The 15,687-nt window shown below is 42.1% G+C and overlaps 2 protein-coding genes across 2 annotated transcripts; one reads left to right on the top strand and one right to left on the bottom strand.

Annotated features, from left to right (window-relative positions):
- Nucleotides 1–4,181: 4,181 nt before the first annotated feature.
- NUU61_004017 (SMP-30/gluconolactonase/LRE family protein) lies at nt 4,182–5,923 on the top strand (the record flags this gene model as incomplete). The annotated part of the gene is made up of 8 exons (XM_056654599.1): nt 4,182–4,388; nt 4,454–4,608; nt 4,671–4,864; nt 4,927–5,034; nt 5,099–5,308; nt 5,374–5,470; nt 5,530–5,609; nt 5,706–5,923. Coding segments are annotated over 8 exons (1,269 nt in total), but the record flags the coding sequence as incomplete, so codon positions are not given.
- A 984-nt stretch (nt 5,924–6,907) lies between these two features.
- NUU61_004016 (uncharacterized protein) lies at nt 6,908–7,765 on the bottom strand (the record flags this gene model as incomplete). Its single annotated transcript, XM_056654598.1, has 2 exons — nt 6,908–7,039; nt 7,169–7,765. The coding sequence occupies 2 exons, from the start codon at nt 7,763–7,765 to the stop codon at nt 6,908–6,910; spliced, it is 729 nt and encodes a 242-aa protein (XP_056512625.1).
- Nucleotides 7,766–15,687: the final 7,922 nt, after the last annotated feature.

Raw genomic sequence — 15,687 nt, 5'->3', positions numbered from 1 at the left:
TTCCTCCCCCAACTTTTCCTCAGACCCGAGGTCGATGCCGATGGATAGGAAGGGTGTCAGCAACGCAGTCGACCGTCTGGAACAATGAATTCCACAGGGAAGAGCGCGAGGACATCAACGGATGAGGATGATGGGGGGAAATGGGAGACTGGAAATTGGGGATGGGGATGGATTGGTCTCTGCCTGCCAAGGCCAGGGAGGCGGAAGCGTGTCACACCAAAACGGCATTCGTACGCGGATTGGCAGAGACATGGCGTCAGAACGGGTAAGGTATGGTCATGGTAATATTGGATTGTCGCAGGGGTGGTTTTTCTTTCTTTCTTTTTTTTTGCATTTCCTCGTTTTTTTTTTTTTTTTTGCAGATTTCAAACTTCAAATTTCAGCTTTCAGTATTTTTAGTCGATATTTATAAGGTTGGTCTGCGGTCGTTTGGTGTTTCAAGATCTTAAGTTGATGGAATGCATTGTTGATTTTATTTACATTTTTATTATTATTCATTTGTCTCTCCGAGCTCTCCGAGGTTTAGCACATGACGATCCTCCAGCCGTTGAGGATCCATCTGGTCCCAGGAACCTGTCAGGGCTATTGGGAGAACCCCTGGACAACTATAGATGTGATCTAGATGTGACTCCCAGCCTCCCAGATGGTTCCCTTGGCAATTGAATCGCAGTAGATCGGGTACCTTGCATAACAATAAATCTCAATACTTGGTAGTTTGGCCTCGCTCCACCTTGCCCCTAAGAAGAATAATTCTTTGTTTTGGTTCTATAATTATGACACGATCAGACCAAGTGGCCAGAAATCCCACGTCAGGACTCTTTTAGCGACTAGGCCAAGCTGAAGCAAGCAAGGAACTACTGGAGTATACACTGAAGGGGTATAGAAAGAGGTAGGGATAATGATCGACATCTCTACCGACGTAGGTGCCTTTATGGAGTGGATTTCCTCTGAGGAGTGGGGCTTTCCTATCTGAGCTGCCGCCGCTTTTATGAGGGCGCTCAGAGTCAGGCTCACTGAGTACATTTCAGTCCGGACTTAGGGTCACTGAGCAGATCAGGGCTCTCACGTGAGGAATTGCTGAGGTCCAATGAGCGCTCACTGAGTGCTCAGTGGATACTCAGTGATGACTTAGAGGCTCATCAGAGCCATCTACTGAGCACTCAGACTAAGCTCAGTCTATACCTAAAAGAGCTCTTAGGTCCCACCGTACTGTTTATTTGTATATTAATTGTTTGATAGGCCTAATTATACTGTAAGGGTAAGACTACTCGCAGGGTAGCTAGCCTGTTGATCGGGCAAGGATAACCACTAGGAGGAGGATAGATGACATTGGCGAACTAGGCTCTGCTATACAAAGACTGACTCTTGAAGAAGCAGAATCAGTTAGGCCCGCATCTAGCAGCATTCATAGGGTTTCGTGGCCATCGGGGTACTAGTGAGGGACATCAAGCTTGCCCCCGAAGCGATGGCGGCCACTGCCAAGGAGATGCAGCGCCAGAACGCTTCGACGTGGGGAGATAAAGCCGGTATTACCCACCTCTCGTGGCTCACCAAGCCGTGGGAGGGCTAGTATGTAGCTAAATTGGTCATCGAGATGGACAACCCCTTAGTGGCCAACGAGGCCATACTGCATGGAGTGATTTAGAACGGCCAAATCCATACAGCGTCGATTCTCTGCCGTGATGGGCGCTCGGAGCAATGCCGCAAATGTCAAAAATTTAGATATATACAATCACTCTGTCCGAACCAAGCCAAGTGTGGCCAGAATAGCCAGAACGGCCAGGGCCAGGACCGACGTCAACAGAATACAGCACCGGCACCGACGTAGATAAACGCCTCTCAAACCGCCGGCTTGGAAGCCTCGCAGCATGCTCCAACCCCCGCGGAAGCGTCGGCAAACCAGGGATTCACTATAGTCACGCAGAGGCAGAAGCGAGGCCCGGGCAAACCACCAGGGTCCAAGAACAAGTCCAAAAACAACGACAACGCCACGTCCCAGCCGGACCAAGCCCAAGCTGCTATCACAGCAAACCGGTCTCGAACCGAGGCCTTAGGGGAGCCGATCGTCTTATCCCAACCAGCGGTTATCATCAATAGTATCACTCAGCGAACATAGCGCGAGCCGAGCATCGGCTCAAACGAGCTAGACCTTACACCCCCGAGCCAGCTCTTTTTAAGCTCGCAAAAGGCCAGAACGGCTGTACTAGATGAGCTGATGGATGAGGATTGGCCTGGTATAGCAGCGGCGGCCAACGAAGAGATAGAAAGACAGGAGCAGGAGTAGCCGGATCTTCCATTTGCAAAACCACCTGCCACTATCAACCTGGCGGGAATTCGGTGCAAGTGATCTTGATTTACCACTTTTGCTGCCTCTTTGGTTCACTCAGTGCTGTCTCCTGGAGTCGTTTGTGTACGCCCCGGGGAGGACAGCAGACCTTATGGGGTGCGCAGTGGTGCGCTTGTTACGAGCTCAACTTGGATTTGAGATAGAACATACGGTGGTCGCAGGGATAGATGAATCACCCACCGATGGTATCGTTGAGATTGGCCTAGAGATGATTAAACGAGCCTCTCTCCCAGTTCCTCCTGACCTATCGACGCTCCTTGCTTGTTGGCCCTCTAAATTCGCAGAAAAGATGCTTCTGCTGTCTTCAAAACCACTCCAAAACTTGGGTGTTCTACTCGGTATCTCCGCGGCGCTAGTTGAGCTCCAGGGGGTGATCGCAGAAGCCCCTAATGTCGGACTGCTTTCGCCGGAAAGTTATGCTCATTTGGAAGTTATTTTTCGTCGGCAATACCACAATTTGCAAGAGTGCCAGCAATACATATCCACGGATGAGACGCTGCTTATGGATCATTCGTATGGGTATGCTATGGCGAAAGCAGAGACTGGCAATTGTGTTAAGGTTAATGTATAGAAAGAGCAGAAATCAATAGAAAGCGGTCTTGTGTCGTGTATTACGGAACTACACAGGCGAGATAGCAAAAATCAATTATCCCTATCTCGCTAAGCTCCACCAAAACCTATTTTTGTCAGCAAGGCGTGGATGGCAGAGACTGTAAAGAGGAACAAAATCACCGACACTAGGTATACATGGTTATGAGCAACACACTAAATATTCGATTCATTGTCCTTGGCAACTGTTTCGTAACAACGAAGCACCCCAATTCGTCGAATAGACTGCAACCTGACACCTGTGAATAGTACATATGCGCCGTTCCCACTTTTTAAAACAAGGTTATTCATTCGAAATCCTCTTCGCTCTCCTGGTGAAATGCTTATGGAAGCTTTTCCAAGTACAAGTGAAATAGTATTCTGTATGACCAAAAGCCAGAGTTCCTACCAGGCCCCATCCAGAGCATTTACGCAAGTATGCTAGGGGCATGTACAAAGATGGCCGCTAGGGTACCTCTCGGGGTGCCTACGGGATTGTCCAACATGCTGCAGAAGATACTCGCTTTACGTCATAGCAAGTAGAAGATGTATTCCTAATTTCATTAACGCATCGAGATGAAGATATAGTAGCCGTAACTCAAGGCCTTGTCTGGCGCGGATTCGCGCAGAAATATTCGAGACTTAAGAGCTTGCATTCAGGCGTCAGATTGCTATGGTTCTTCACGACTTAATCGTGGACGCAATTCAAATATCCAAGTTCAAATTAAAACTGCATGGTTACATTGGAATGCAGGCCTTTCCGATATCGTCGCATGTGACTACACCGTCATCTTTGGTTCGTTTTACCTACACAAGAATAGGAAATTTTTGGTTGTGTGGAATAACAGAAAGGCAGGAATTAATTCGTGGAGCACATCCGAGAATCAAGTTGTCCCCGGCTCGAATTGCGATCAACCCCGCCACCGGAGAATGACAAGACAAGATTGGCATCCTCGGACTCTTGATAGCCATCGGAACACAGGGTTTAGAGACTCTGCGGGGTCAGCGATCGGACCAACTCCGAAATATCCTCACAACGTCAAGGCGGCAAGTGGAGACACGGCAGGGCTGGCAGGGCTGGCATGGTTGATTGGAGGATCAGATCAATCCCTCCATCATCATCATCGAAGAAGCCTCGGGGATATTCTGCTGCTCCACATACCCCTCAAGTCGCCTCGGAATTGACATGCCAGCTACAGAACTAGCCATAAATACCCTCTTACTCCTGGTACCTGTTTGATATAGCAGCCAAGACTCCCTCGAGCGCGAAAGACGACCCCTATTCAAAATGCATGCAACATCGGTTGTGTTGGTCGCCCTGTCCTTCCTAGAACAATTAGTCGTGCCTCTAGTGGAGGCGAGCAGTATTCCTCCTCAAGCCCAGGTCATCGATCAACGATCCTTCAATGTTTTGAATGCAACGCAGCCACCAAGTGAATTCAATGCAAAGAGTGTATGTGTCACCCTTTACCCTCTCAAATAACCTTGCCCCAGGGTGTGCTAACAATTTGATGATAGGTTTTTGTTCCCCCAGGCCACACTGAAAAAAGCCTTATCAAACGCCCATTCCATGTATACGACCAGGAGTTTTTGAAGATCATTGGGAAAGCTCCAACTCTCACCCGGATTGCGCACTCGCCTAAGAACCCTCTATATCACGAGGCCGTCGTATGGTATGCGACTCAGAGCAGCTCAACTCCAAATCCAGCAACTAATGCAAGAATTGCTATGACAGGGCAAAAGAAAAAGATGAAGTTTTCTTCGTCCAGAACGCAGGTGCCAAAAATGCCAGCACCGGACTCAACACATCGGCCATCATCCAGAAGATTTCTCTGGCAGATGTAGCGACTGTTTCTAACCGGACCAATGCTGTGGGTCTGTTCAACGTCTCCACTGTCCCGTCATCACCGATGGTGGTCAATCCGAACGGTATGCTACTATATTACTCTCCAGTTGGTAAGACGGATCTAACCTGACCACTACCAAAACAGGTGCGACAAACTATCGCGGAGAAATCATTCTCACTGGCGAAGGCCAGGGCGATAATAAGCCACCTTCCTTATGGCTCATGAACCCACAAGAGCCATACAATACAACTGGTTTGTGCACGACCCCTACGGTATGTACTAAAGATAGACTCGGTAGCTAATCAAGACAACATAGTCCTCTTAAACAACTACTTCGGTCGCCAGTTTAACTCGCTGAACGACGTCGCCATCCACCCGAAGAAGAAAGACATCTATTTCACAGACACAATCTACGGATACGTGCAAGATTTCCGTCCCGCCCCGGGCCTGCAGGACCAGATTTATCGCTTCAACCCAGACACCGGGGCTGTAACGGTTGCTGCGGATGGCTTTGAGCATCCCAATGGTATGTCCCCCGCCCAGATCTCGTTAACTACATCATACAGAGAATCTAATTCCTTTAACACCTAGGCTTTACCTTCTCGCCAGAGGGCGACTACGCATATGTTACCGACACCGGCATCGACAGTGGGTTTTTCGGCGTGAATTTTACTCGTCCCGCTTCGATGTATGATTTCCTATCTTCCTGTTTCATAGATTGGAGGGAAACACTGACTCTTGTTCCAGTTATCGCTTCGATGTCAAAGAAGACGGCACTCTCGAGAACCGCAAGACCTTTGCCTTTGTCAATTCTGGCGCGCCTGATGGTAAGTTGAACATATCCATAGACGTTCATTGCTAGTTCGGAACAGAAGAAACCCCCACAATTTAAATTTTGTACTCACACTTTCCCTATTGGATAGGCATTCATTGCGACTCCTGGGGTAATGTATACGCCGGCTGTGGCGATGGCGTTCAAGTGTGGAATCCGTCCGGCAAGCTCATCGGGAAGGTATATATTGGGTCTACTTCGGCGAACTTCAACTTCGCTGGGAAGGGCCGGATGGTTATTTGTGCTGAGACGGACCTCTATTATGTAACTTTGGATGCTGCGGGAAGTTATGTTGATAGTGAGATGTAGAAGTTAGATTCCGGCTTCCAGGTCATCTATAATTCTATTCTCTATCTTTAATATCTTAGAGAATATTTTAACTTTCATAGCTCTATCCTTCTATAGCATGTTCAAAAAGACTACCTTAAATTGAAGACTACATATTGACTAATTCTCATGAAGTATAAAACCAGCTCTGCGTTAAAAATGTCAGGTATAGAATATTGCAATGTCCTAGGAATTGTTGGCCTTGAGTAGATATGGACAAGCGGACTTAGGAGTATAATCTGATTCTTTAAGGTATCATGATTGTGTTAAGCGTACTTTTTGGCATAGATTTGTGTTGCTTGCCTATTCCAGTTCTTATTGTGAGACCAGGAGGGATTCGGTCCGTGCTAGTAATAGTATACCACTGCTATTGAGATGCCTGGTTCTAATAATAGGATTTTAAGGGTTTACAGACGTTCATGCGCTGATTTAGCATATAGATGCCTACAGAATTAGGTGTCTGTAGCAGAAAGAGGACAACTGTATCGGTGGCGCCTCGCTAGTAAGAATCCACCTTCCACATATCCGACAGGGGCTATCGTGAACGCAGATTATTAATTAGGCTTGTGGATTTTTCGCTGGTGCAGCGGTCAGGTTCACGGCGATAACGGGAATAATGGATTTACGGGCATCACCATCTCTAATTCATGATTTTAGGACAATGAATTGTCACCGGAGCAAGATGTCCTAATAATAAATGACATTTATGTGGAAATCTTGACTGCGGCTTAATTATTGAACAATCGTTTCAAGAAATATCCAAGGGTTTGCTGAGAGATGAAGGTAGTTGTCTCATCTGTCTGATGCACGAAGCCAAATATAGCATACAGAAGTTATGGCTGCGTTTTCCAGGCATTCCATCATGTCAGCTGATCCCACACTACAATATATAAAAGGGAGGGCTTCTGGGGCAACCATTTCAGAACAATAGCCCTCCCAACTTCCATTACATTCCCATTCCAAGATTTACTTGTACTCAGGGAATTCTTCGGCCGTCCAAACTTTCCAGACGAGTCTTTCGCCGCTAACGGTACCGGTCCTCGTGATGTCTAGGGCCGTACAAGCTCGCTCTAGCAGCGTGTCCCCTTGAACAACTCGCTGGTTCAATTGCGCCTTGAGCAAGTAGAGTGGGCAAGATCTCCAGGAAAAGATTTCCCCTCAGGAAGGCATTCTAAAGGCGCATTAGCAAATATTTCAAGGCTGAGCATAGGGAAGTACTCCACATACCGCTTCATAACCGTAGCTGACAATGCTATGAATTTCCACAACCTTTGCCCAATCTGCCCCCGTGGAGACATGAGCAGACAGCTGCAGTCCATTCGCGTCCGAGGAGCTATTAATCACAACAGGCAAAACAACTGCGACCTTGGAGCCTGCTCGGGTCGCAATTTTTGAAATAGGAAGCAAGGAGCCGAATTTGGAGTCGACGCAATCAAAGACGCGAATCGCCTCAGGGGATTTGCTCGAGGTCAAAAGCTCAAGAATACAGTCAACGACGCCAGTACTGCGATAATCAAAAACATACGCTGCGCCATAACATTTAAGCTTTTTCTCGTGCTTGAGGGATGCCGCAACAATGACATTCTTGTATCCCCAATTCTTGAGAATTTGAACTGCAAAGTGACCAACTGAACTACCGGCTCCCCAGATCAAGATTGGAATTTGCTCGTCACGAGGCACAAAGTTCTCAGGGCAGATTTTCTGACAGGGAAAGGAAAGCCGTGCAGAAATTTGTGGGAATCGTGGATGCAGCCGCAAGAGACATTCCTTCTGGCACCTGTCTGATAACTTAGTTTTCTTAACAATATAGCCAGACGGATGCATAGACCTTTGACAAGAGATGGTTGGGGGCGGTACGTAGACTTGCTGTCCCTTTGATGTACGCTCAAGCCCGGCCTTGACTATCATAGGAAATATCATTGGCTGCAAGACTGTTTTGGTATCGCCCCGAGAGTCACCGTGTGCTTTGAATTTGTAGTGTATGTACCCAAAGTGTTCGCGGGACTAACTTTTGCTCCCAGCCAACTTGCACCCGACACAATAAGTAGCCGAGTCCGTTGGATAGCGAACTAGGCGAGCCCCATTGTTACCTATAGATGTCACGAAGCAGAGAAGTGCCAAGTCCCGACAACCGTATCAATCGGATAGGAGGATACTCTTAGAGTTGGATCAAGTACAGTATATAAATGTAATGATTGCTCAACGTTTGCCTTCCTACAGTACTAGTTGTCAGCACGCGTAGCGTCTAGAAGGGCAGTGATCAGTGGGTTATCGCGTATTAGTTACTGTGCTTCTTTTTCTTACCCAGTCGATCTATTTTCTATCACTGAAGCACTATATTCCTATAAGCCGTCACGAGACTGTGTAGCCCTAAATAATAGGGCCGACGCTGAAATTGGAGGTACTCTAACGGTGTAGCTCTAATATAACACAGAGCAGTATGTCCCTATATAGGACTTGCTCAATTGGCTATAAAAGGTCACATTCTGATTTATTTTAGGAGACACTCCTACCTCCATAGAGGCCAGGCCTATCCATCAAACATAGACAGTTCTAGTAAGCCTCTTTTAATGGAACAGACGGAAGAGCGAGAGGCGCTACTAGTTATAACAGATAGGATCGATGATGAAAAAGATGTTACGTACAATATAGTGGAGACAACAGTATAGGTAAGAATATAATAGTCTAAATCGCGGTCCCGCTGAAAACTTAGCCTCCTATTTTATAGAGTGCCGAAGACGAGAAGCCAAGCTTGGCCGCGGATCTATTCTAGCCAGTACTCGAGATCTTACAGCGGCTAGAGTACGAGGATCTAAAGTTAGCTTCGTAGGGCGCCCAGCTATTGGGTCTCTACCGGCGTATATAGGAGTCGTATGGTTCTAAACACGTCGATATCTAGCGATTTAAGGACGCCGACCAAGAGCTACGGACCAATAACGTTCAACTATACCACGAAGCAGACCATCTAGAACACCGGCAAGGTGACAAGCTAGCCCAGTTGCACTTCTTTGTCATGATATGGCAGTAGCGCTACTATAAATATCGGTCCTGGGCTGTCCGAGCAGAGGCTCGGACATAGTGGTCTTTTGGTCTAGTGTGTAACTGCGTGACCCAGGCGCTGGTTATAACATATACTATACCCTAGGTCCTAGGGAGTATATAGGCGGCTCCTAGGAGCAAAAGTTTGGACGGTCACAATAGTGATAATAGATAATCATTCCTAGGAATATACACTTCTTGGCGAGAGATATAGCTTTACCGTCACATCCCACTATAACTTGCGCTAGAGCTCCCTATAAATATACTGTAGATCTCGGAGCAGACTCAACCGAATTTCCCTAGCACTAGTAATTCGTAGTCTAATTTAGAGATCGCGAGGGGAGTAGATAAATAATTCCTAGGAGCTCGCGTAGGAAATGCAATATCGGTTGGATGGTCAGGCTCTATTATGACGCAATTAGTTACAGTAAGTTTACCTAGATTAATAGTCGCACTAACGTTCTCTATGCTTTTTTGATGGGACGATGTGGGTAATTCAGAAAGGAATAGTGGGCATGTGAATGAAGCTAGCGTATTGCATTTTATTGAGGTCTCTTCTGGGCTGCTCGCCTCGACACTCAGATCGTGCTCAGTGAGCGAACCAGAACGCTCAGGCGTGATCAGTGAGCGGATCAGATAGCTCAGCTGATGATCAGGTGATGCTCAGTGAGCGGGTCAGATTGCTTATATAATGATCACTGAGCAGGGGGGTATTGATAGGGGCACCTCAAGATTTTCGCTATTGACACCTCATTTTCTGATATAAGCAAAATCGCTGATATAATCAATTTTCGTCACTATAGCAACTATATACTGCATATCTACTCAATATTCTGCTTTATCTCTTTTTCTCTTCTACTACTACCCTGCTAGTTCTTCGCTTTCTGCATACCCTATCTGTCTCGTCTGCTCTATCATATATACCATACAAACCAACCCCGCTATACCTACCCCCAGCACCCCTACTACCGCTACTCCCCCTAATATCTCTGCTGCCACTACTGGCAATTCGACTGTCGATTTGCTTACTAGACCCCTCGCCAATTCGCCTACTGATTCGCCTGCCGATTCGTAGACATGGACAGACCCGTTGTTACGCACTGGTCACCTATGGATGTTAGCTGGAACCTGAAGGTATACTTCTCTCAAGATACCAAGACACGTGGGTCTTTCTAGTTATACTAGAAGACCAAGGGTTTTCTAGTATTAACGATATCCGGCCTCGCAACCGTACTGTTGCCTTGTTCGTTAGGTCTTACATAGGCTCGGGTCTATTGAGGTATCGAGGAACGATTAAGGTGAGGAGTACTTAGTAATAGAAGTATCGAAGGTGCTTCACTACTAGAGGGGTTGTTTTGAGAGGATCACAGTGTAAACGAGACAATCTAAGTTGAGCTAGTAACTAAGGTTGATAATATGAGTTAAACGCGAAGAGCTAGATATATAGCAAATGAGCGTCTTTATATATCCTTCTCTTCCTGACGGTATCCTAGTAGATAGTAGTATAGTAGCTATTAGTGACTATGCTATCGTTGATCGTTCTACTATTTCCTAGTCACGTGACGCTAATACCCCTATTAGTATAAATTAGTTGGCTCTGATGTTCCTATTCTGTAGGACGCTAAGGCGCTAACGTGGTTAGTCTATAATATCACCTTCCCCTCTCGTGGGTTTTCGTCCTCAGAAATATAAATAGGCTTGCGTTGTCTAGTCGTCTTCGAATCTCCCCTTTTAGTGAGTGCTTTTTCCTCTTTCTATTGCGTTATACCCGCGAAGCGTAAAGCTAACGTTGTCCTGGAAAGCGTTCCTAAGGTATCTCGAAGTCGGGGTGCTGGTCACGAGTATTAAGCGGAATATATTTAACGATTCGGTTTTGTCCCTTCAGTTCTTTACGAGAGTTATCGCGATTCTGGTAAAGAATGTGTGATAGATCGGACCCGAAGATATTCGAAATATATGTCGTGCACGCGGTAGGGTTACCCGTGTAAACGTGACTTCTATACCAAAAAGGAGTGGTCTTTGCTTTAGTAAGTAAAGGAGAAAATAGTAATAGATTTATCGGCTGCTGATAACGAGCTAGATCTGTTAGAGCCGGAGTTGAATTAATTATAGGCTTGTCTATCGGAGGTATAGAGCAAAATTGCTGAGACCTTAGCTTATTATACCCGATTACGGAAACAACAAAAATTCTTGGAATAACGCGGGTTTAAAATATTAGAATATAATATAGAATTGTTAGCAATTTTAGATATAAAGAAATTGTCCCTAGAGTAGGTTTCCCTTTCTGCTCTCGATATTAAGTAGTTGTTGTCTACTGCTAAGAATCCGAACTTTGATTAGATTCTGGCAGAGATTAATCGGATACCCCCGAGTTCTAGATAAGTACTGACTCCGCGATTGTCGATACTAGTGGAGTTGTCGAACTAGTTAGGAGTAACCTGTTAGATACTTAATAGGTTCCTATATGTTTTTAGAGGTATTGTACCCTTTCTATTTAATAAAATAGTAAGGCTTGTTACTAATACGTTTATTGTCTAGAATTTTTTCGACTTTATATTCGTTTTCGGTTTCTTCCTCGATCTTTATATTAGTAGCGAGTTCGGCGTTTTCCGGTGCGGGTTCGAGTAACGAGATATAAAAGACTAGATAGGTATATTGTATACTATTAGGTAGATCTAAGAGATATATAACTAGTCCTTTTTTTCCTTTAATAGTAAATGATCTAATTCTTAAGTAATCGAGTTTGTTGCTAGGTTATTTAGTCTTAATATTTCGACGTAGGAGATATACTTTCCCTCCTTTTTTAAGGTTAGGTCCCTTCTAGTGGCGTTAGTTATAATATTTTTTTATATAGAGGTTAATAAATTCGATATCTCTGGATAGCTATAAATATAGCTATTTAAGTCCTATAGCTAAAAGATTAGCTGATTCTGCGATTGTCTGTTTACCGATTAGTTCGCCGATGATTATGGGATTATATTTATAATTTGCGAAAAATAGTATTTTGTTAGTTGTTGAGTTTATTACGTTATTATATACGAGTTATGCTATTAGTAGCAATCCTGTCTAGTTATTCTGCTGATAGTTAACGTAGTATCTTAGGTATTGCTCGAGGGTTTAGTTGACTCTTTCTGTTTGTCTATTAGTCTACGGGTGGTATATAGTAGAGAGTCTATGCTTAATACCTATAAGGTCCGCGAATAATTGCTATATATTCGATGTGAATAGCTTGTCTCTATTAGACGTGATTTTGCTTGGTATACTGTGGTTTGCGAAAATATAGTGAAGTAATATATTTACTATTTAGGTCGCGTTAATCTGTTTAGTTATTAGGATTATATAAACGTATTTAGTTAGTCTATCGACTATAACCATAATTATATTATATCTATCCGAGTCTGGTAGCTTCGTGATAAAGTCTATAGTGATCTATTCCTAAGGTCTTGTAGGGGTTTCTGCGGATTGTAATCTTTTATATTATATATATCTTGCTAGTTTATTTCGTTGATATATATTGTATTGTTGAGTGTAGTATATGATTTTTCGTTTTATATTCGGAAAGTAGAAATTACGTGAGATCTATTCTATGGTTTTCTCGGTTCCTATATACCTATATATAGGTATATCGTGGTGACGTTTAATAACTTCTTCTTGTAGTAATATTAGAATATATATTAATCTATATATATACACGAGTCTGGTTTTATCTATTATTAACTTGTCGTTTTCTGCTAAATCCTTAAATAAATCTTATATTACTTAGTCGTTAGTAGTAGTTTCTCGGAGCTATCTTAATAGCTTATCGTTCTTGAGTTTAATAGTTACTACGAGGATTTATCTATTATAGCCGATTAATCTATCCTTATTTTGTCTAAGGATCGCTAGGTCTGCTATTTTAGTGTTAAGCTTATAATCTGGTTGTCGGCTTAATACGTCGGTTTAGCTATTCTCTGTCCTTTTATAGTAAATGATTCTAAAATTATATTACGCGAGGATTTCAGCCTATTATATTTATCGTCGAGTAAGTACTTTAGTTATTATAAAGAATGTAAGGTTCTTATAGTCTATTTTAATTGTGACTGTATATTTAGCTTTTTCTAGATATAGTCTCTAGACTTAGAATATTGATACTATAGCTAATAATTCCTTATCGTGAATATCGTAGTTAAGCTCTGCTACGATTATCTTTCTTAACTAAAATACGATTAATCGGGGCTTATTATTATCGCTTAGTTAGGTTAGTTGTGCGTCTAATATGTAGTCTGATATATCTATTTTAATTGTGACTAGTTTCTTATAGTTAAATACTACGAGGATCGCGTTTTTTTTAAAGAGTTTTTTAAGGTTTTAGAACGATTTTTCCGCTATATTGTCCTATACGAAGTTTTCTTCTTTTTTTGTGAATCGATAGAGTCCTATTACGATATATACGTAGCTTAGGATTATTTGTCGATAGTAGTTAACGAGTCTAAGGAATTTCTGGATATCCTTAATATTACGTAGCGTTAGTTATTCGTGAATATTTTTAATTTTCTCTTTTTTTATACTAAACCCTTTAGTGCTAATAATATATCTTAGGAACCCTATTTCTTGGATATAGAATTCGTATTTTTTAAGTTTAAGAAATACCTTAGTTTCTCTAAGCTTCTAAAGTACTTTCTTATTATATTTAATATAGTCTTCGAGGGTCTTAGAGAACACTAAGATATTATCTAAGTAGACTATAATAAAGGTATTGAGATATTCGTCTAATATAATATAGATAAATCGCTAAAAAGATACTAATACGTTAATAAGGCCGAAGGGTATAACTATGTATTCGAAGTGTCCGAACTTAGTCCTAAATACCGTTTTTTACTTATAGCCTATACTAATCCTAATACGATGATACGCGTTGGTAATATTGTACTTCGTGAAGTATTTTGCTCCCTATATCCGATCTTAGATTTTATGAATTAAAGGTAATAGGTATTAGTCTTTGATAGTAATCGAATTTAGATATCGATAATCCACGTAAAGATATAGATTTCTATCCTTTTTTAGGACGAATAGGATTGGGTATCCTATTAGTGAAGTTGATTTACGGATATAATCTTTCTTTAGGTTTTCGTTAATATATTCTCTTAGTGCCTAAGACTCTTTCTCGGATAGCTAGTAAATTAGCTTAATAATAGGTTCTTTTTTTCTACTATATTAATTTTATGGTCGAATAGGCTATATTCTAGTAGTACCCTATTTACTAGTTTCGTAAAAACATCCTCGAAGTCTTAATATTCTTTTAGGATTCGTGGTTTCTCGTTAGTAGTATAGATCTACTTTGTTTTGTGCCTAATTATAATATAGTCTTGTAGTTTATTGTCCGTTATATCTAGTGATTACTCGGTTATCGTGATAACGCTAATATTGTATATCTATATTCTATTTTTCTGGTATTATCCTATAATCTTACCTTTAGGACTCTTTTTAAGTTTTCTTTTATAAAGACCCTATATATCGTGGTACGTGTCGATTAGTAAAATAGCCTTGTCTTAGGGCCGAGAGCTTCCTTTAGGTTCTTCCTTGTAGGAACTCTATTAGATACTGGTCTCTTTATGATTTAATTCCTTTAGTTATATCGTTAGATTCTTTATAGTCTAGGTTTTATATACCTTTTTATATAGGTATCTATCGAATTTAATTTTTTCTGTCTATTAATTAATCGTTGGATTGTGCTTCTGTAACTAGGGTACTTTAAGAACTATATTATATTCCTTTAGTTTGGTAATATTGAAGTTGATTAATTCAAAATACTCGTAGGTTATTATTAGAATATTTCCGTTTTTATACGTAATTCCTAATCTAAGGCTTTCTCTGTTAAGTCCTTAAATTAGTATCGGTCGTAGTTTCGCGTAGCCCTAAATTTGTATCTATTACTAGTATTAGGGGTTTATGAAGTTGCCTATGGCTCCTAAGTTAAGTATCGCTTTAGTCGCTTAAAAAAGGATGCTAATATTAAGTTTTATATATCTTCTTTATGCTGTTACTGTTATCTACTACTGTCCTTCTAATTGGTTATTAGTATTTTGCTTGTAGATTTTCTGTCCGTTAACCTATGTTTTGGTGAACTCTGGTTTCTATTGAGGTTCCTTTATCTAATTTAAGGGTCGTGGCTCGATACTATAATTGAGCTTTCTTTAGTAGTGGATTAAGTAAGTATTATCGTAGTATATAAGCGTTGATATATCTTAGTGGTCTAGGTATCGTGCGTGTCCTTTGTATACGTACTATAGGTTTAGATAGGGGTATCTAAGTTTTTTGTCGAGTCGAGCTGTTAGTCGTTGAAAGTCCTTGTTATATACGTTAACACTTTTTGTCTGTCGGAGTTGCTATATCTTCTTAAGCGAGTCTTTACTTTTTTAGGGGTCTTCTTAAGGCGATTCCGGAGTCTCCTAAGAAATCTTCTAAGGTTTAGGCGTTACTAGAATTTCGACCGGTGTTTCTAAGATACTGTATCTTTAGCTAGAGGATTCTTTTGATAGATCTGGCGAGTTATCGTTCTTTTAGGGACTATTTTAGGTCTATCTTTAACTCTTAACTATTTCCTAATTAATCTCTAGAAAACCTTCTGACTCTCTTTAGTTAGGTATATTATCGTTAGCGAATTCTTCTTATATAATAAATACGTCTTCGTGTTTTAGGACTAGTATCTACGCGGTACTTAGATTCGA

Source organism: Penicillium alfredii (assembly GCF_028826965.1).
Source record: "Penicillium alfredii strain IBT 34128 chromosome Unknown utg000005l_segment0_segment0, whole genome shotgun sequence".
NCBI lineage: Eukaryota > Fungi > Ascomycota > Eurotiomycetes > Eurotiales > Aspergillaceae > Penicillium > Penicillium alfredii.
Note: the sequence above shows the minus strand (reverse complement) of the source record. Positions and strands in the feature narration are given on the sequence as shown.